We start from the raw sequence: 19,241 nt of genomic DNA, 5'->3' as shown, positions 1-19,241 counted from the left end.
CCCGTTTGTACCAAGTTCCCATTTGTAGCCAGCTTATGTCTGGACACTGCATTCTATTTTATTTGTCTGCCTGCTTTTTCTGCCATATTGTTTTAATTACTGTGATTTTGTAATATGTCTTAATATTTGGTACAGCAAGTCTCCCACCTTGGCTCTGCATTTTCCAAAAATGCCTTAAAATTTTAAGGACCTTGATTTTCCATATACATCTTAGGATCAGTTTATGAGTGCTTCCCCATTGCCCAAAATGCCTTGGGATTTTGGTTGCAATCTTAACGACTTGATAATTTGGAGAAAATTGACCCCTTTAAGACATTAGGTCAGTCCAACCATGAACTACGTCCCTTTTTATTCTGGTCTTCTTTTTATGTCCTTTAATAGAATCTAAGTGTTCTCCAAGAAGGCCTTGTATGCTCTGTTAGGATAATTGAGGGGGAAGAACATTCTACAACTTACAACTACAACTTACAACTTATTTTTATACATCCCCTCTCCCTGGAGCCTTTTTATCCACATTTTACAGAAAAGGAAACTGAGGCCCAGAAAGGCCAAGGAACTTTCCCAAGGACACATAGAAGTGACAGAGCTGAAACCAGGCTCCCTAGCACAGGCCCTGGCACATAATGCATCTTGCATACTGAGTACCACCCACCCTTGCCCCCAGTTCAGCAAACGCTTGGATGAACACATCTGGTGCCAGTCAATCTCTCAATGACAAAGGTAAACCATGGAAAGATCGGAGGCTGGCTCTCACGTGGTCATTTATTTTAAGACCTGCACAAAGAGACACGCGGCGTAGATATACAGAAGAATAATAAGAATACAGGTCGTCTTGACTTGTAGTGCGAGGGCCTGCCTGGATGAAGATCTGAAGTCCATCTTGCTTGTGCTACTGCTGTGGAACCTGGTACTCATGGGCACCTTGCTGGCCCCCAGACCGCAGCCTCCTTCTCCCTCGCTGGAGTCCTTGTCCTCAACCACTAGGCACAGGCTGATGGAGGCTGGCCTGAGCCCGCTCAGGGTGGCCGGGTCAGGCCCAGGGAAGCGCTGGCTAAAAGGAATGGTGGTCACTGGAAGGACGGTGGTGACTGCATCCAGATCTTTGGAGGGTGCCTTGCACAGCCTGGCCCATCCCAGGGACCGCAGGCCACCGCCCCACATGGCCTTGGCCACCTGCCCCGTGGCCACCCACAGCCTGTCGAGGCAGCGGAGCAGCAGGGACACGGCTGTCTGCTGCAGCACAGCCTGTGGCAGCAGCTCCAAGGCCTTGCTGTGCTCGTGGTGGAAGTCGACCAGGCTGTAGTAGGCACACTGGGCCACAGACAGCAGAGCGAGGTGGGCCTCCCATCGCAAGAGCCGCGGGAGCCACGGGACACAGCGGCAGGCTCTGTGCATCAGGGTGGCCAGCAGCTGAAGGCCCCAGCCCCGCGTGATGGTCAGCAGCCGCCACAAGGTCTGCTGGACGGGCAGCAGCACCTCCATGCACAGCTTCCGGGCCAGGAAGAGCGCCCCCATCACCTGCAGACTTCGGCCCCAGAGGACACAGAAGCCCAGCACGTAGACAGGCAGGCAGTGGGAAGCCATGTTTGTCATGGCTGCCTGCAGCCCCAGCAGCGGCCGGTAGAATTTCACCAGGCCGGGCCCACACGGGAGCAGGAGCTGCCAGGCGCCTTGGGCCAGCCTGCTCCCATTCTGCGGGGCATCATCTTGGCAGATGGTGGTGGAGGAGCCGGGAGAGGGGCCTTCATGATCCAGAGGCTCTGTGCCCAGCCTCCCATTCCGGGGGCATGGGGCTGCACTCATGCCACAAGCTCATATTAACTGGTCCTTTGGCCCGAACACCCTGTCAGCTGAGCCAAGTGGTTGTGCAACAATCAGTGACAGCACAAAAGATCAGGATGTGAGCTCTTGTCAAAGAGGGAGCATTATTGCCTCAATGGGTAAGGGAGACAGCCTTTGAAGCTATGAAGTTTAGATGGGGCCCGCTGTGTTCATGCCCACATCTGACAAATGTCAGCTTGAGCCTTCTCGGAGCTAGGCCCTGCAATCTCAGCCACCATGAAACTTGTGGTCTGGCAAGAGAGAAGACAAACCTAGACAGTGTTTTAAACAGCAGAGTCGTCACTTTGCTGACAAAGGTCCATATTGTCAAAGTTGGTTTTTCCAATAGTCACGCATGGATGTGAGAGTTGGACCATAAAGAAAGCTGAGTGCCAAAGAATTGATGCTTTTAAATTGTGGTGTTGGAGAAGACTCTTGAGAGTCTCTTGGACTGCAAGGGGATCAAACCTAAAGGAAATCAACTCTGAATATTCATTGGAAAGAGTGATGCTGAAGCTGAAGCTCCAATACTTTGGCCACCTGATGCGAAGAGCCGACTCACTGGAAAATACCCAGATGCTGGGAAAGATTGAGTGCAAGAGGAGAAGGGGGCAGGGAGGATGAGACAGTTGGGTGACATCACTGACTCAATAGACATGAGTTTGAGTCACAGAGATAGTGAAGGACAGGGAAACCTAGTGTTCTGCAGTCCATGGGGTCACAAAGAGTCAGACACGACTTAGTGACTGAACAACAAGAGAGATGGACATTGAAATACACTCATGACAAAACTGCCTCACTCAAGTCCTCTCCTCTCTCTTTTTTCGTCTCCTCTCTCTTGCCCTCATACTTCTCCATTTTTTTTTTCTCTGCCATGCAGCATGGCTTACAGGATCCTAGTTCCCCAACCAGGGATTGAACCTGGGGCTCCAGAAGTGAGAGAGCTGTGTCCTAACCACCAGACCGCCAAGGAATTCCCCTGTGCTTCTCCATTCTGCTTTTCTGGTCCCCCTAACCTGCTGCCGCGGTTGGTCCACACCTTGGGTTTTACCTAGCAGCAGAGAACAACTGCCCTTCAATGATTTGAGCAAAACATGGGCCCTTTTCCATTCCTTACTAGGAGTTCCATTTTGAAAAACACTATTGACAGAGGATCATTTATGAACAAAGTCAGTTCATTTCTTTCCAGACTCTGGATTTTTTCTTTGGATTAAATCAGTAATCGGGGATCAAGTAACCTAATTCCTTTGTTTTGACCTCTTGTAAACAGCTTGCCCAGACGGGCTCGGTGTGTCACTCAGATTTCACTGGTCTGCACAAATGTGCTTAACTGTGTATTCATTGTGGGGTGATGTTTAGGGTGTCATTAGCTGCATCCCATTTTGATCCCTTTAGTAGAACCCCATCTCCCTGAGAAATTTCTTTAAAGCCTTATTCCAGGCACAGTGGATTCCTTTGGCCATTGTTTGTTTTTATCATGTGGATGTTGTGAATCATGTTACTAATCACATTTATCTTTTGTATTTGGCTGGAAGAGGCTTGAAGCCAAATGGAAGGACTACTCAGGCATGAAGAGTGGTCTATAATGTGTGTTTTGGGTGTGATCCTGAAACTGAGTGGTGCCCTGTTGGGTTCCCGGTCATGGAGCCTTTTTGTCCCCTGATTCTTGCAGGCAACACTCCAGCCTCCACGACCTTTCCAGAGTTCCAAAAGGTCGGTCCAAATAGCTGCTAACCAAGAGAGGTGCAGCCAAGAAACCTTGGCTGAGGAAAGACTAAAGAGACTGTCCGGTGGTTATGAACCTGCCTCGAAATGCAGGAGATGCAGGTTCAATTCCTGGTCCAGGACCTAGGATCTCACCTGCCACAAAGTAACTAAGCCTCCACGCTCACTACTGAGCCCACAAGCTCTGGAGCCATGCGCCGCAACTAGAAAGTTTTTGTTGCAGTGAAAGATCCCATGTGCCATAACGAAGATTCAAGGCAGCCAAATAAATAAACATTAAAAGAAAAAGAAAGATTAAAGGGATCAGAGAAGCTCATCAGAGACTGCACACAGCCTCAATCTTCTCGGCAATCTCACCATGATCTGTTGCCATAAAACTCCTCGCCAAACTCCCAAGCCCTTTGCCTGGCAAAGCAATAAAGCTGTTCTTTCCTGCTTCAGCCAAAACTCTCCGCGTGATTCTATTCTGCACCGGTATATACAGAGAGGTTGAGCTTTTGGCATCAGTCCCTCTCTGGCTTCATCTTATTTCCCTTCTCTCACATCCTTAGTTTCTTCTTGATTTGCATACATCTTGCTGTGTAGCCTTAGACTTGTTCTTGGAAGAAAAGATGATACAGTTAACCCCATAAATGATTCTAAACCTATATACAGAAGTTAATCTCTCCTTTGTAAAAGTAACACTGTGCTGTGCTTAGTCGCTCAGACTCTTTACAACCCCATGGCCTATAGCCCGCCAGACTCCTCTGTCCTTGGAGATTCTCCAGGCAAGGATACTGGAGTGGGTTGCCATGCCCTCCTCCAGGGGATCTTCCCAATTCAGGGATTGAACCCAGGTCTCCTGCAATGCAGGCAGATTCTTTACCATCTGAACCACCAGGGAAGCCCAAGAATCCTGGAGTGGGTAGCCTATCCCTTCTCCAGGGTATCTTCCCAACTCAGGAATCAAACAAGGGTCTCCGGCATTGCATGTGGATTCTTTACCAGCTGAGCCACCAGGGAAGCCCCAAAAGTAACACTATCCATCCAATATTCCAGAATGGTTATCTTAACTCCTGCTATCTCTGCTTGCTCTCCCAGGCCCCTCACAGTGACTCATACAAATAGTCTCCAAATACAATGGATCCTAAAGATCTCCTGATTCTGATCATTCATGTCGACTCTCAGGGTCCTTTTCCTGGTCACCCACCTGATGGCTTGCAAGGAATAGTGAAAGCCCTTCTACCTTATCCCCATCTTTCAGTTCAGTTCAGTTGCTCAGTCATGTCCAACTCTTTGCGATGCCATGGACTGCAGCATGTCAGACTTCCCTGTCCATTACCGACTCCCAGAGCTTACTCAAACTCATATTAATCGAGTCAGTGATGCCATCCAACCATCTCATCACTCTCTGTTGTCCCCTTCTCCTCCCGCCCTCAGTCTTTCCCAGCATCAGGGTCTTTTCAAATGAGTCAGTTTTTCACATTAGGTGGCCGAAGTATTGGAGTTTCAGTTTCAGCATCAGTTCTTCCAATGAATATTCAGGACTGATTTCCTTGAGGATTGACTGGTCGGATCTCCTTGCAGTCCAAGGGACTCTCAAGAGTCTTCTCCAAGCACCACAGTTCAAAAGCATCACTTCTTCAGCACTCAGCGTTCTTTATAGTCCAACTCTCACATCCATACATGACTACTGGAAAAATCATAGCTTTGAGTAGACGGACCTTTGTTGGCAGAGTAATGTCTCTGCTTTTTAATGTGGTATCTAGGTTGGTCATAGTTTTTCTTCCAAGAAGCAAGCATCTTTTAATTTCATGGCTGCAGTCACCATCTGCAGTGATTTTGGAGCCCAAGAAAATAAAGTCTCTCACTGTTTGCACTGTTTCCCCATCTATTTGCCATGAAATGATGGAACCGGATGCCATGATCTTTGTTTTCTTAATGTCGAGTTTTGAGTCAACTTTTTCACTCTCCTCTTTCACTTTCATCAAGAGGCTCTTTAGTTCTTCTTTGCTTTCTGCCATAAAGGTGGTGTCATCTGCATATCTGAGGTTATTGATATTTCTCTTGGCAATCTTGATTCCAGCTTGTGGTTCTCCCAGCCTGGCATTTCTCAAGATGTACTCTGCATATAAGTTAAATAAGCAGGGTGACAATATACAGCCTTGACGTACTCCTTTCCTGATTTGGAACCAGTCTGTTGTTCCATGTATAGTTCTAACTTTTGCTTCTTGACCTGCATACAGATTCCTCAAGAGGCAGGTCAGGTGGTCTGGTATTCCCTTCTCTTGAAGAATTTTCCACAGTTTGTTGTGATCCACACAGTCAAAAGTTTTGGCATAGTCAATAAAGCAGAAGTAGATGTTTTTCTGGAACTCTCTTGCTTTTTCGATGATCCAGTAGATGTTGGCAATTTGATCTCCATCTTTAGTTGACCCCTTGTCATTCTTAGGCACAGTAGGCTCAGTACACATTTGCTGAACGAAAGAATCCTTCATTTGACAGATGGGAAAGCTGAGGCCCGAGGCAATATCTCTAGAGGAAAACAATAGAATGGGAAAGACTAGAGATTTCTTCAAAAAAAATGGAGTTACTAAAGGAACATTTCATGCAAAGATGAGCACAATAAAGGACAGAAATGGCAAGGACCTAACAGAAGCAGAAGAGATTAAGAAGAGGTGGCAGGAATACACAGATGTACTATACAAAACAGTTCTTAATGACTCTGATAACCATGACAGTGTGGTCACTCACCTAGAGTCAGACATCCTGGGGTGTGAAGTCAAGTGGGCCTTAGGAAGCATTACTACGAACAAAGCTAGTGGAGGTGATGGAATTCAAGCAGAGCTGTTTAAAATTCTAAAAGATGATGCTGTTAAAGTGCTGTACTCAATATGCCAGCAAATTTAGAAAACTCAGCAGAGGCCACAGAACTGGAAAAGACGATGCTGTTAAAGTGCTGCACTCAATATGTCAGCAAATTTGGAAAACTCAGCAGAGACCACAGAACTTGAAAAGGTCAATTTTCATTCCAATCCCAAAGAAAGGCAACGCCAAACAATGTTCAAATTACTGTACAATTGCACTCATTTCACATACTAACAAGGTCATGCTCAAAATCGTTCAAGATAAGCTTCAACAGTACATGGACCAAGAACTTTCAGATGTTCAAGCTGGATTTAGAAAAGGTAGAGGAACCAGAGATCAAATTGCCAACATCTGTTGGATCACAGAAAAAGCAAGGGAATTCCAGAAAAACATCTGCTTCTGCTTCAGTGACTACACTGAAGCCTTTGACTGGATTGCAACAAACTGAAAAATTCTTAAAAGATGGGAATACCAGACCACCTTACTTGTCTCTCCTGAGAAACCAGTATGCAGATCAAGAAGCAACAGTTGGAAAAAAGAAAAGCAACAGTTAGACTGGACAGGAAACAACAGACTGGTTCAAAACTGGGAAAGGAGTACAACAAGACTGTATATTGTCACAATGTAAATTTAACTTATATGCAGAGTACATCATGCAAAAGGCCAGGCTGGAATTGGGCCAATGCCCCATTTTTCCATCTTTGATGGTCAGCCTTGGAACTGTCATGGCGCTGGCGAGTGCATCACGTAGCTTGCTGATGTGTTCCAGTGAGTATATACTGGGGCTCAAGGTCTAGTGGAAGTGGACTAGTCTGTTACCTTGGACCTGTTTGGCTCTAATCAGTATGTGATGTCCTCGGGATTTGTCATTCTTTCAAAGGTTGTGCCTGCCCCCTTCCCTTTTGTGTCATTCCCACAGCCTGGTGCAGCATCTGACATGGAGCAAGACTTCAGGAAGAATTTCTTATTGAGCGAATGAGTGACTCAAGACCTCAGAGCTCCTTTTCCAGTGAAGAGGTGACTGAACCCTGAGTCTGACATCATGAAAACCTAATCTAGACTTGAGCTCTGTTCTTTCTTAATTGTATGACTTTTGCCAAATTATTCCTTTTTGGCCTGAACTTTGTTTTCTCTGTAAAAGGGGACAATGTGGGCCATAATTCCTTGTCTGCCATTCTATAATAAAAAGTTTTGATTTATAATGTTAAGTTTCTGGTGTAAAGGAAAGTGATTTGGTTATATATTCTTTTTCATATTCTTTTCTATTATGGTTTACTATAGGATATTGAATATAGTTCCCTTGGCATACAGTAGGACCTTGTTTCTCTATTTTATATACAGCAATTTGTATCTAATCCCAATCTCCCAATTCATTTCTTCCCTAACCCTTTTCCTGTTTGGTAACCATACCTTTGTTTTCCACGTGAGCCTGCTTCTGTTTGGTAAATAAGTTCATTCGTATCATATTTTAGATTTCACATGAGTGATATTGCAGTATTTGTCTTTTTCTGTCTTCACTGAGTATGATATTCTCTAGGTCCATCCATATTGCTGTAAACTGAATTATGAAAAAACTTTAAGTCATTTGGTGGCAAAAATGAAACTAATCTGAATTTTTTAGGCAGCTAAGTTAGCCTTGAACTGTGGGGCTATTTATTCCACTCCATGTGAATATTCATGTCTCTTTACAGAATTAACATGTTTCATTAAAGAGCTTAGGGAGGATTACATAATATACAGTATGTGCACCATATTGCATATTATCTAAAGCATGAAAAATGCTGAATTTGGAAACAGATCTGGCCCCAAAGATTTCCAATAAGGGGCTGAGGACTCTCAACACTGCCACTGGGGGATCGAGTGAACGTTAAATGAGAACGTTTTTTTAATAACGGTGTGAACAATGGCCAGGCCCAGAATCAGAGAACAGAACGGGGTGGGATGGAGGTGGAAGGTGGAAAAGTGTATGTGTGTTCACCCACAGAGAAGAGGCTGGAGCAGCTAATTAGAGCAGATTCTTGGCTTGCAGGCTCAGGAGTTAAGCCTTAAACCAGAGGAAATAACTAGGAGTCGAGGTGGGGACAAGCCTGGCGACAGGGAGAGCAACTAGGAGACTCCTAGGTGACCCCGAGCCCAGGGGTCCGCAGAGATCAGCGAGGGTCCTTCATGCAGAGGATCTGGGAGGCGGGGAGAGTCAGGCTTCGTGACGCTCGGCAGCTGGTGAGGTGGTTTCGCCGCCTCAGACCTTCAGTATCAAGTGCCAGTCCCCGCAGCCCAATACTGGGAGGAATGGCCGACATGGAGCTAGAGGGAGGGGATACCCCAAATCAGCACGCATTAAAGGCAAGCTGGTGTGGGGAAGCGCCTTTGAGTCGGGAGCCAGGAAAACCAGGGGTTCAATCTTTTCTCTCCAACTTTGAGCTGGTGGGGGCGGTGCAACTGATTCCACTTCAACATGCCTGCAAAATGGCAACATCGATGATCAAGCGTGGTGGACGGAAATGATACACCACGTGTGAAAACGCTTTGGAACTGAAGCCCCAATAGGGTTATTCAATTGCAGAGGTGACTGACCATTTTCTTTCACCTTAACAGCGCGTTTCAACGTTTCCTCAAAAGTTGGCTGTTGTCCAACGCCGTAGGGTGTTGGTATTTTGATTTTCTGCCGGCGCGTCCGAGAATTTTCACGAAGTGTAAACCCAGTCGCTCGCCGTAGGACCTCTAAATCCCGCCTACCAAACTGACGCCCCGGTCAGAGAGCAAGCAAGGCGAGAACGGGCATGCGCGGAAATGGAGTCTAGTGCCCGCCCCGCGACCCGACGTCGGCCGCGGGTGCGCGCTCGTATGCCGGAAGGGGCGGAGCCAGACTAGGTTTTATATATCTCGCGCGGCCTGCCGCCCGACCTCTACCGGCAGCTTCCGACGGCAGGATGGTATGTAGTGTAATGGCGGCTTCCTCTTTGTCGTGGTGGCATGGCTGAATCCGCGCACATCCCCGCCATTTCGGCTCACCCGGCGCCGGGTTTCTGCTGTAGTAGCACGGGGCACTCAGCGGAACCCGCGGTCAGGTCTATTTCCTGAAAATATCCGGGAATTGAGGATGGTTTGGGGCCTGCTTGTTGGCTGTCTAGAGGCCTTGGCTTGTGGGGCCTGGGCCAGACCGTTTTCAAACCGTGGACTATTCCTGGATTTCGATCTCAGCATTCGAGATCCAAGTCGTGAGCCCTTTGGCAGGAGGACCTTGTTTGGCTCTAGTGTTAAAGAGGTGCAGGAATCTCGGCTGGCAGGCTGGAAAGGGTATTCGGGGCAGGGGTTGTTGAGGTCTCACTCTGAAACGTCTGGGAAGTTTGGTACAACACCTTTGGCCTCTAGAGTTCTCAGAAACCAGAGATGATGAACTTACTGACGGGCGGACAGAGACACTGTGCTGATTGTCATGTTCTGATTTGGCTCTGTCGAGTTCTAGTGGCCTCCGTTTTCCAGTTTGGCTCCCGTTGGGAGCATGAGGAGCCCTTCAGTAGCATTGTCCAGCACCCAGCCCTTTGACCAGGAGTCCCTGGGCAAAATGGCAATAATGATAATCAGAATCTTGAGTGTAAAGTTTGTTAAGCGATTCTTAATGCGACTCTCTGGTGTGTCTTTGGCTTAATGAGAAGGGGGATGGTTCTTTTTTAAATAGAAGGTAAGGGGTTGAGGTAAACGTTGAAGTTTGGCTGAATAATGCCTTCTGGATGTGTGATTACAAAGAATAAAACTTAATTATGAACGTAAACCTTTTACCTGGGTTGCTGGCGTGGATTCATCATTGCTTGAAATCCTCTTAAAACCGAGGCCTCTGGGAAGGAAGCTCCTCAGAAGGTGCTAATGTTCATCTATTTCTCTTAGTCTCACAGGAAGTTCTCCGCTCCCAGGCACGGGTCCCTGGGCTTCCTGCCTCGGAAGCGCAGCAGCCGGCACCGCGGGAAGGTGAAGAGCTTCCCCAAGGATGACTCTTCCAAGCCCGTGCACCTCACCGCCTTCCTCGGCTACAAGGCTGGCATGACCCACATTGTGAGAGAGGTCGATAGGCCAGGGTCCAGTAAGTACATGCTGCATCTTCCTAGCTGATGGGAGAGCTGGAGTTGGTGGGAACTGACTAGATGGGGCCAAGCAGTCAGAAGGGAGCAGGCCTTGGGGAGATCAACAGAACTTCTGGACTTCAGAATGGAAATATATTTTAGGATTGATAAGTGCCCCAGGGTTCAGGTGACTGGTGGTGTTTTAGGCAGAGGGATGTAATGAAGTCAAGGGGCATGGTGAGTAAATTTGTTAAGAGCCGAAGGCTAGAAGGGTTCCCCTGCTGGCTCAGTGGTAAAAGAACCTGCCTGCCAAGCAGGAGAACCCTGGGTCGGGAAGATCCCTGGAGAAGGAAGTGGCAGCACATTGCAGTATTTTTTCCCTGGGAAGTCGAAGTAGAAAAGTGACTAAGTAGAACACGTAGCACTGATTACTGGAACAGTTAGCGTTAGACAGTTAAAATGGTTTCTAGGCTCTGGTGTTAACTACCTTACTATACTTAGTTTTCTTGTATTCTGAAAGCAATGAGGAATTTGTCTCTGGAGATGGTTATAACAGACCAGAACTGGAGCCAGACTGTTAAATGGCTGAGTAGGGTCCAGATGGTTTATCTTCGCGCCAGCTGAGCAGTCTGCAGTGAGACAGTCCTGAGAGGTGCGGACTGCTGCAAACTCCTGGCCCGTGAAGCAGATTGCTGGCCTGGAAGGGCACGTGTAGGGACTCGCTAGTCCACTCAGCTTTGACTACCTACTTTATTTGCAGAGGTGAACAAGAAGGAAGTTGTGGAGGCTGTGACCATCGTGGAGACTCCACCCATGGTGATTGTGGGCATCGTGGGCTACGTGGAAACACCCCGAGGCCTCCGGACCTTTAAGACCATCTTTGCTGAGCATATCAGTGACGAGTGCAAAAGGCGCTTCTACAAGAACTGGTAAGGGAGCAGAGGCTGGGCTCACCCTGGGTCGGGCTAGGGGAAGGGCAGTCTGCTGTGTAGGGCCTCTGTTCCATAGCCAGCGGCAGGGCAGCTGCTTTGGTGTCAGGTTTAGTTGCCTCTTGGGCAGAACAGTTCTCAGGGACAGTGGGAGCAGTATCCTGACACATTTCCTTTGGTGTTGACCTTGGGTGCCGCCTCGGTTCAGTAGTATCCTCTTAGTTGCCGCCTCAGTTCAGTAGTATCCTCTTGGTGGCTGACAGGTATTGGGGATCTGCTTAGAAACAGAGCAGCAACTAACGCCCCCAGCCCTCCCCGGGTGTGTGGTCTGGTTAATGGCTAACTTGGAGCAAGAATTTGTATATCCGAATGTTGTGTTTCATCATTAACCTTGTGGACCTCTGCTCAGCTCCGCTCGGCCTTGCCCGATGAGCTCCATCCAGGCTCCGCTTGCCGGTGGAAAAGGCTCCTTAGAAGCCGGCAATGAGCCCCATCCCCACACGGTGCCTGTATGCCTCCCCCTCACCCGTTGGAGGGGTGATGAAGGCTGGCACCTGGGCCCCCTCCCCAACTCTGCTCTGCTCCTGAAGGCATAAATCTAAGAAGAAGGCCTTCACCAAATACTGCAAGAAGTGGCAGGACGTAGATGGCAAGAAGCAACTGGAGAGGGACTTCAGCAGCATGAAGAAGTACTGTCAGGTCATCCGTGTCATTGCCCACACCCAGGTACGTGCTGGCCAGGGCCGAGAGGAGGCTGACTGCCCGCTGCTGCCCGTCTGAGGCAATGGCCTGCGTGGTCACCGGTGGCTTTGGGGGGACTCTTTATCTTCTGGATTGATCCTGTGCTCAGACTTCATGATTTTAGGGATAGTAAGATTTTAAATACTTAAATGTATTTTCCTGGTGGACAAGGGTGTTAAAAGCAACAGTCCAGCCAAGGCCCTGCCTGCCTTGAGACCTGGGTTCCTGGGGCCAGAGCCTAAGGACACAGGGTGGCTTGAGAAGGCATCCAGTGGCTCCACACAGGGTTTTTGTTGCCAGCAGAGGGCACTGTGTCCCCAGTGGTTCTTAATTAGATAAAACCATGCCCTGTTTTTAGGAAAACTGGTTGAAGGAATTGGTGAGTCATAACTTACGTAGTCTAGCACCTAACTGAAAATAGTGTTGAGAGACTGGTATTTGCACTTCAGACTTGACGTGAGTTGAATTAGGTTTAGCTTTTAGTTTTCTGGGTTATACTGGGTACAATCTGGGTTGTTAACCTTTGTGTACACCTGTCATTTCTAAGTGAAAAGTAGTCTTGTGTGGTTAGTGGTGACCACATTACCACAGATTTGTGGTGTGTCTATTGAAGGTAGCTCAGTAGGATAGCGCTGGCCAGCTTTTATAAAGCTTTGTTTAGATTTTGTTCCTCACAGCTTGTATTTGCAGCTCTATACTGCTCTTTTAAAAAGTGGCTTTATTGATAGCTAACAGCATGCTAGATGGCTAGGGTAAACCAGAGCAGGGACCCCAAAAGCGCTGGCCAAAAGGCCCGATCAGGAACAGGGGAGCTGGTTGGTGGAAGGTTCTTGGTGTTCTGCCTGGCTTGGAGTCCTTTCACACTGAATTACCTGTGCTTTTCTAGATGCGCCTGCTTCCTCTGCGCCAGAAGAAGGCCCACCTCATGGAGATCCAGGTGAACGGAGGCACTGTGGCTGAAAAACTGGACTGGGCCCGCGAGAGGCTTGAGCAGCAGGTCCCTGTGAACCAAGTATTTGGCCAGGATGAGATGATTGATGTCATTGGGGTGACCAAGGGCAAAGGCTACAAAGGTGAGCTTTGCAGTGGCCCAAGTTGCTGTGGTTACCGTGGGAGAGTTGATGTGGGGCCCGCTGTTCAGTGATAAGGCCCTGGAATAAGCGCTGGGCACAGCGCCCAAGTCAGACTGCGGAAGTATTCCTCGCTGCCTTCCTTCTGAGAATAGCTCTGGTCTCTGGTCAGGTGGTTGGGTCAGTATGTGGGATTGGGGATGAATGGCCTTTCAACACACTGCAAACCACTGGGCTGGGGGCTTCATGAATGCTCTTGGGTCCACATGATATTCCTGTATAGGGATGATTTTGTAAGGCCTGATCTTGTTGCTGAAAAGGTTTATGTCTAAGCTGATAATCACCTTGGATGGATGGAGGTATAGTAAGGGAGAGGATATAGTAGTCAGGTGTTTTATTTCTTTGGACAAAGTCCCACGAACTAAAGTTGGGCATTCGTAGCATGAAAGGGCTAGTGGCATGGTGCCAGGCATTGTGTTAACAGCCTGTGTCTCTTCCAGGGGTCACCAGCCGTTGGCACACCAAGAAGCTGCCCCGTAAGACCCACCGAGGGCTGCGCAAGGTTGCCTGTATTGGGGCGTGGCATCCCGCCCGGGTGGCCTTCTCTGTGGCTCGGGCTGGGCAGAAAGGCTACCATCACCGCACCGAGATCAACAAGAAGGTGAGGTGCACGTGGGGCTCCTGTGGAGACTTCAGCCCTAGGGGAGCAGAGTGGCTCCATCCTTGGGAATTGTGTGGGGTTCTAGTCCTTGTCACCATCAGTCCACTTGGTGGAGCATCACATAGACTTGGTTGCTCACGCCTGGTGGCACAGTTGCGACTCATCAATGTTGTAGTTTGAAAAGCGCCATCTTTGAAGGTGATGAGGATAGGAGCCTCGTTTATCCTCTTCTGTCCCATGGTGTTGGAGAGGCCCCATCCCTTAATGTCCCTGGATGGTATTGTTCAGGCCCAGGCAGCTTTTCTGTGCTCCGAGCCTGGGAACGCCCCATCACGATGGTCACGGTCATAACTGCTTTCCCAGAGTCCTTTGCAGGCTACCCACCTCCAAGTTGGGGGATCTTTTGTCCCTAATGGCAGTCCTTGCCTCCAGTCAACTTGAGTCCCCGCCTTGTTTTCTTGTTAATCAAATATTTATGCTCATTTCTTCCTTCAGATCTACAAGATCGGTCAGGGCTACCTCATCAAGGACGGCAAACTGATCAAGAACAATGCCTCTACTGATTACGATCTGTCTGACAAGAGCATCAACCCTCTGGTGAGTAATGGGAGCTGTCCTTGCAAATCCTGTCTGGTCTGCTGGGGGATTTCCCCGAGTCCCGGGCCTCCCCTGCGGGGTCAGGATCAGTTTTTACCCACAGTTCTCTGGTCCCTTGGGCAGCATCCAGCCGGTGGGGACTGTTTGGTTGCGGGGTAGGGCCAGCTGTTCAGTGATGAGACCCTGGAATGAGCGCTGGGCACAGCGCCCGAGTCAGACTGCGGAAGTATTCCTCGCTGCCTTCCTTCTGAGAACAGCTCTGGTCAGGTGGCTGTCCTGGGCCCACCAGGACCTGGGAGTCAGGGTGTGTGTGGTCAGACCTCATGCTTGATCTGTGCTGACCTGATGACCTTGCTGCTTCCCAGGGTGGCTTTGTCCACTACGGTGAGGTGACCAATGACTTTGTCATGCTCAAAGGCTGTGTGGTGGGAACCAAGAAGCGAGTGCTCACTCTGCGCAAGGTGAGGCTGGAGGGGAATGCCGAGCTCTGATAGGGGAGCTGGTTGGGAGGAAAAGCAGGGAGGAATTGCTGCGCCTGACACACGTCTTGGGAGGAGGAAATCCCCTGTCTGGCCTGGCCCAGCGTTTGTTGCTTGCGTATATCCTCGTCTGTATCCTTGCCTCTTCCCTCTAAGATGAAGGGCTGTGAGCTAAGGTGGTGCAGGGAAAGGCTTGGTGCTCTAACCTTCCCCTCTTGGCCCACAGTCCTTGCTGGTGCAGACCAAACGCCGGGCCCTGGAGAAGATCGACCTCAAATTTATTGACACCACCTCCAAATTTGGTCACGGTCGCTTCCAGACTGTGGAGGAGAAGAAAGCCTTTATGGTAAGTACTTAGCTTGCTGCCCCCAGGCTGGGGTGGGGGTGGATTTCAGCTGCTGTCACCTGTCCGCCTGCCCATGTGGTGCTGATACAGATGGTGCTGCTTTGTTATTTTGTGCCAGGGCAGGGGAGACCAGTCCAGAGTCTGACCCTCTGGGGTTGGGGGAGTTGAGACTACTGCCTTCTATTTCTCACCTTGCTGCTTTTCTCTCCACAGGGACCACTTAAGAAGGACCGAATTGCCAAGGAAGAAGGGGCCTAATAGAACAGATTGTGCAGCTGGTAGAATCTCAATAAAATTATTTTCCACTGACATCTGCCTCTGACTTTCTTTGCTTTCTCAGTTCTGGCTGCTTCCCTTGGGCCTTCATTCTCCCTTGGTCCCCCAGCTCTTTGCCCTACCATGGTGGCCCCATGCCTGGTGAAGATGAAGCAAGTTGAGAGCCAGTCAGCCTAAGGAGTGTGAAATGTTTGTCATTGGGCAAGGCGTCTGGGTCCCTTGTGTGGCAATACACAGGCAGCGAGGACCTGAAGTCCTTGTCACCTACTGGCAGGGCAGGCCCTGGTTCTGAGTGTCCAGCTACATGGTTTAGTCACTGGTCACTGGAGGGGTTCCAGTTGGGGCTTGCTGAGGTTCCTTTGTAGCCATCAGCCAAGTTCTGGCTGTGGGAGTGGATGGATGTCAAGCAGAAGGACCTGCATGTCCCTTGGGGCTTAGAACATGAATTCGCTTTGTGGAAGGCCCTGGTGATTAAAGTTGACTTTATTAGAGTATGGGTTGGTGGGGCTTGAGTGCCTTGAACTGGCTCACCTGGCTGGTCATGCTATTGAAACCCTGTTTGCATTCTGGTCTCTGTCGGGCCCCTGTGTTGTGCTGACCATGTTGAGCATCTGGCATCATGTAGGCCAGTAAGCAAACTCCTGGGAGATGGAGAGGGGAGCCTGGCGTGCTGCAGTACGTTGGGTTGCAAAGTCAGACACAGTGACTAAACAGCAAGCAGACTGGTGAGCAGCTTGGTTCCTGGACCTCTACACTGGGGTTTCTGGGGTCTTGCCCACCCTTCACTGGTGGAGTGAATCCCAGCATCTTTCCAATCCTAGCTGCCCATGTCATCTGCCTATGTGGCATGTTTTGCCTTGGCCCCACCTAAGCAGGGCAGAGATCACAGCCGCAGCACTTCTGACATCCCTGCCCAGCATCTTTGCAGCCAGCTAGTTGCCCACCAATTATTAATCACCTGGGTTCTGGTATCTTCTGAGCCTTAGTTTTCTATTCAAAAGGATTAGTAATGGGAAGATTGACCCAGAGAGCATGTGTGCTCAATTGTGTCAGCTGACCCAATGGATTGTATGTAGCATGCCAGGCTCCCCTGCGGCATTTTCCAGGCAAGAATCCGGGAGTGGGTTGCCATTTCCTTCATGGGATCTCCCTGACCCAGGAATCTAACCCAAGGCCCTGTGGGTTCTGTGTCAAGATTACTGGATGTGGCCTGAGTTGAGCCTCTGGTTCCCAATGGACATGTCCCCCACTCCCACCCCTGCCCCCTCACACGGGTGGGTTCTGTGGTAAAGGAGGCTGAGTAAGACCCTTCAGTCTGGGACCCCTCCCCAGCATCTATGTTAGCCCAGCTTTCCTGGAGTCCCTTCTGGGCTGAGTGGCTCACAGCCAACCTCTGCTAGTCTGCTGTCCTTGCAGCACCCGTCTTCCCAGGACCCAGGCCCTGACTGGTGGGAGCTGCACTCAAGGCTGGAGCCACCAGGGGGCGAGAGTGGGCAGCACCCAGTTGGGACAGCCTTGCGAGAGGATTCTGGACTTCGCAGGGGGCTCAGTTCTCTCCCCAGTCAGGGCCTCTTCAGATGCCCCATAGTCCCGGGAGTCAAGCCCACAACCAGAGGGGTTCAGGACCTGCCCCACGGCCACCAGGTAGCTGTGGCAGAACCAAGAGTGGGAGCTGGGTTCCTGGTCTTGTCACTGCAGAAGCTTCTCTCCAATCGCATTCTGGGGAAGGTGCTGAGATGGTTGAGGCCCCACCTCGTCCCCTCACCCACCCCAGTTGCCCTTGGCCTCTGAACCCATGGGCCTCCCATGACCCTTATATCAGCCCTGGACCCTAGCTGCCCATCCAGCCCAGGTAGGAAAGGCTTTGCTGGTTTGAGATGTCCTGGCTGGGCCTTACTCCCTTTTAGGAATCTGCCCAGTTGTACAGGATGACTGGGGATGTGGGGTCCAGAGAACAGGCTGCCGGCCTGCACAATGCACCCAATAGCAGAGACAGACCACACCCTCCTGGCCCCACATGTGTGCACAGAGAGAGTTTTCAAGGGCAGGCTTGCTTGACTGAGCCCCTGTCTGCCAGCCATCCCCATTTCCCCACATCCCCATCCTCTTTGTTTCTGCCCTGCCCCTGGCCAGGGAGTGATCTTGGGCACCTCCTGGATCACAGATCTGAACCTCAACCTCAACTGTTTGGAGACTGACACCTTGGCAGCGGTGGTTGTGGGACCTAGTGCAGAAGATGGTTTCAGTGGGCTCACAGAATGGCTGGAGCTGTGGTCAGAATGAGAATTTGGGCTTCTCAGGGACAGCAGAAAGCCCACCCATGTGTGTGGGATCAGCTTCAGTCTTAAGAAACCCTGAGTGCCCACCAGGCACACAGGAGCTGGGGAAGCCGTGCTGAACTCAGAGACCCAGGTCTTGAGCTTATCGTCTAGTTGTGGAGGGCAGACAGTAAACACTGGCAAACAGGACAGCTTTAGAAGTGACGAGGGACTTCCCTGGTGGTCCAGTGGTTAAGACTCTGAGCTTCCACTGCAGGGGGTACAGATTCTATCCCTGGTCAGGGAAATAAGATCCTACATGTCTCACAGCCTAAAAAGGTAAAAAAAAAAAAAAAAAAAGCGTTGATCTGCTAAGGTTTATTATTTATATAATAATTTATATAATTTATAACAATTTAAATAATTTATATTTATATAATAGAAGCAATGGATGTTTTGGCCCCGGATCAAGGCCAGCAGTTTGCGGAAGCTGTTAGTATTAAGCAGGAGCCTAAAGAAATTTTGTATGGTCTGTTGGCCTTTTCAGAACTTTGAAAATGAAATAGTCAAATGATCCGAAAAAGACATCTGAGTCACTGGTGGTAAGTATGGGGTAATCCCTATTCATGGTTGATTCATGCATTTGTTAGTTTATTTCAGAATTTAGAGATCCTTGGTATAACTTGGCACTTCCCAGGTAGCTCAGTGGTAAAGAACCTGCCTCCCAAAGCAGGAGACATGGGTTCAATCCCTGGGTTGGGAGGATCCCCAGGAGGAAGAAATGGCAACCCACTCCAGTATTCTTGCTTGGAAAATCCCAGGGACAGAGGAGCCTGATGCGCTGCTGTCCATGGGGTTGCAAAGAGGCAGATAGAACTGAGCATACACACATGATTTAACTTGTTCATTAGAATTATGGTACTGTTAAATCAAATTACTACAAAAAGAATTGCTGTGGATCTAAAAACAGTAGGATGATTCTGAACTGTGCGTGCTATGTGGCTGCAGTCCATGGGATTCTCCAGGCAAGAATACCAGAGTGGATTGCCATTTCCTCCTCCAGGAGTTCTCTCCAACCCAGGGATCAAATCTCTGTCTCTTGTTTCTCCTGTGTTGGCAGGTGGGTTCTTTACCACTGGCCCCCACCTGGGAAGCCCCTCTAAATTGTGAGCTTCCTTTGAATATTATCCTTTTGTACAGTCAGGGCCCTGACTGGTATATTTTACTCTTCATTCAGATTGGAAACTCATATTTATTATTGGGTTGTAAAACTTTTTGAGCTGATTATTGGATTGTGAGGGGCTTCCCAAGTGGCACTAGTGGTAAAGCACCTGTCTGCAAATGCCAGAGATTTAGAGAGATACAGGTTCGATCCCTGGGTCGGGAAGATTCCCCTGGAGGAGGGCATGGCAACCCACCCCAGCATTCTTGCC

General features: G+C 49.4%; 3 protein-coding genes and 5 non-coding genes across 11 annotated transcripts in view; 6 read left to right on the top strand and 2 right to left on the bottom strand.

The window, feature by feature from the left end:
* SYNGR1 (synaptogyrin 1) overlaps nucleotides 1–19,241 on the bottom strand; it is a 125,352-nt gene that overhangs the window by 47,979 nt on the left and 58,132 nt on the right. The gene's annotated exons all lie outside the window — the stretch shown is intronic.
* LOC110130024 (uncharacterized) lies at nucleotides 745–9,198 on the bottom strand. 3 transcript variants are annotated; one of them, XM_070453349.1, is made up of 2 exons: nucleotides 7,804–9,198; nucleotides 745–6,060 (listed from the first exon to the last, which is right to left on the bottom strand). In XM_070453349.1, the coding sequence occupies exon 2, from the start codon at nucleotides 1,801–1,803 to the stop codon at nucleotides 763–765; it is 1,041 nt and encodes a 346-aa protein (XP_070309450.1). In that variant the 5' UTR covers nucleotides 1,804–6,060; nucleotides 7,804–9,198; the 3' UTR covers nucleotides 745–762. The 3 variants fall into 3 exon arrangements, with proteins under 3 accessions (XP_070309450.1, XP_070309449.1, XP_070309451.1); XM_070453348.1 differs by having other exon boundaries at nucleotides 745–8,852; nucleotides 8,968–9,198; XM_070453350.1 differs by having other exon boundaries at nucleotides 745–7,951; nucleotides 8,968–9,198.
* Nucleotides 9,198–15,583, top strand: RPL3 (ribosomal protein L3). Of its 2 annotated transcripts, none has more exons than XM_020881736.2 (10): nucleotides 9,198–9,326; nucleotides 10,279–10,471; nucleotides 11,212–11,380; nucleotides 11,971–12,106; nucleotides 13,008–13,194; nucleotides 13,692–13,852; nucleotides 14,348–14,449; nucleotides 14,815–14,910; nucleotides 15,155–15,274; nucleotides 15,488–15,583. In XM_020881736.2, exons 1-10 carry the CDS (start codon nucleotides 9,324–9,326, stop codon nucleotides 15,530–15,532), a joined length of 1,212 nt encoding a protein of 403 aa, XP_020737395.1. In that variant the 5' UTR covers nucleotides 9,198–9,323; the 3' UTR covers nucleotides 15,533–15,583. The 2 variants fall into 2 exon arrangements, with proteins under 2 accessions (XP_020737395.1, XP_020737390.2); XM_020881731.2 differs by lacking the exon at nucleotides 9,198–9,326 and adding an exon at nucleotides 9,337–9,658.
* Nucleotides 9,779–9,842, top strand: LOC139030707 (small nucleolar RNA SNORD43). The gene has a single exon (XR_011483115.1). It is a non-coding gene; the product is annotated as a small nucleolar RNA SNORD43 (small nucleolar RNA).
* On the top strand, nucleotides 11,915–11,970 carry LOC139030720 (small nucleolar RNA U82P). Its single transcript, XR_011483126.1, has one exon. It is a non-coding gene; the product is annotated as a small nucleolar RNA U82P (small nucleolar RNA).
* LOC139030717 (small nucleolar RNA U83B) lies at nucleotides 13,254–13,347 on the top strand. The gene has a single exon (XR_011483125.1). It is a non-coding gene; the product is annotated as a small nucleolar RNA U83B (small nucleolar RNA).
* LOC139030716 (small nucleolar RNA U83B) lies at nucleotides 14,614–14,707 on the top strand. Its single transcript, XR_011483124.1, has one exon. It is a non-coding gene; the product is annotated as a small nucleolar RNA U83B (small nucleolar RNA).
* On the top strand, nucleotides 18,265–18,398 carry LOC139030709 (small nucleolar RNA SNORA2/SNORA34 family). The gene has a single exon (XR_011483117.1). It is a non-coding gene; the product is annotated as a small nucleolar RNA SNORA2/SNORA34 family (small nucleolar RNA).

Source organism: Odocoileus virginianus, chromosome 23, assembly GCF_023699985.2.
Source record: "Odocoileus virginianus isolate 20LAN1187 ecotype Illinois chromosome 23, Ovbor_1.2, whole genome shotgun sequence".
In the NCBI taxonomy this organism is placed as follows: Eukaryota; Metazoa; Chordata; class Mammalia; order Artiodactyla; family Cervidae; genus Odocoileus; species Odocoileus virginianus.
The sequence above is the reverse complement of the archived record's forward strand: the minus strand, read 5'-3'. Positions and strand labels throughout refer to the sequence as shown.

What these genes read in the sequence shown, in the direction of transcription:
- LOC110130024 (XM_070453349.1), bottom strand. Translation starts at nt 1,803, where the DNA reads ATGAGTGCAGCCCCATGCCCCCGGAATGGGAGGCTGGGCACAGAGCCT.
- RPL3 (XM_020881731.2), top strand. Translation starts at nt 9,494, where the DNA reads ATGGTTTGGGGCCTGCTTGTTGGCTGTCTAGAGGCCTTGGCTTGTGGG. An exon ending in ACAAGAGCATCAACCCTCTG is followed by an intron (nt 14,450 to 14,814) that starts GTGAGTAATGGG and finishes GCTGCTTCCCAG; the next exon opens with GGTGGCTTTGTCCACTACGG. An exon ending in AGGAGAAGAAAGCCTTTATG is followed by an intron (nt 15,275 to 15,487) that starts GTAAGTACTTAG and finishes TTCTCTCCACAG; the next exon opens with GGACCACTTAAGAAGGACCG.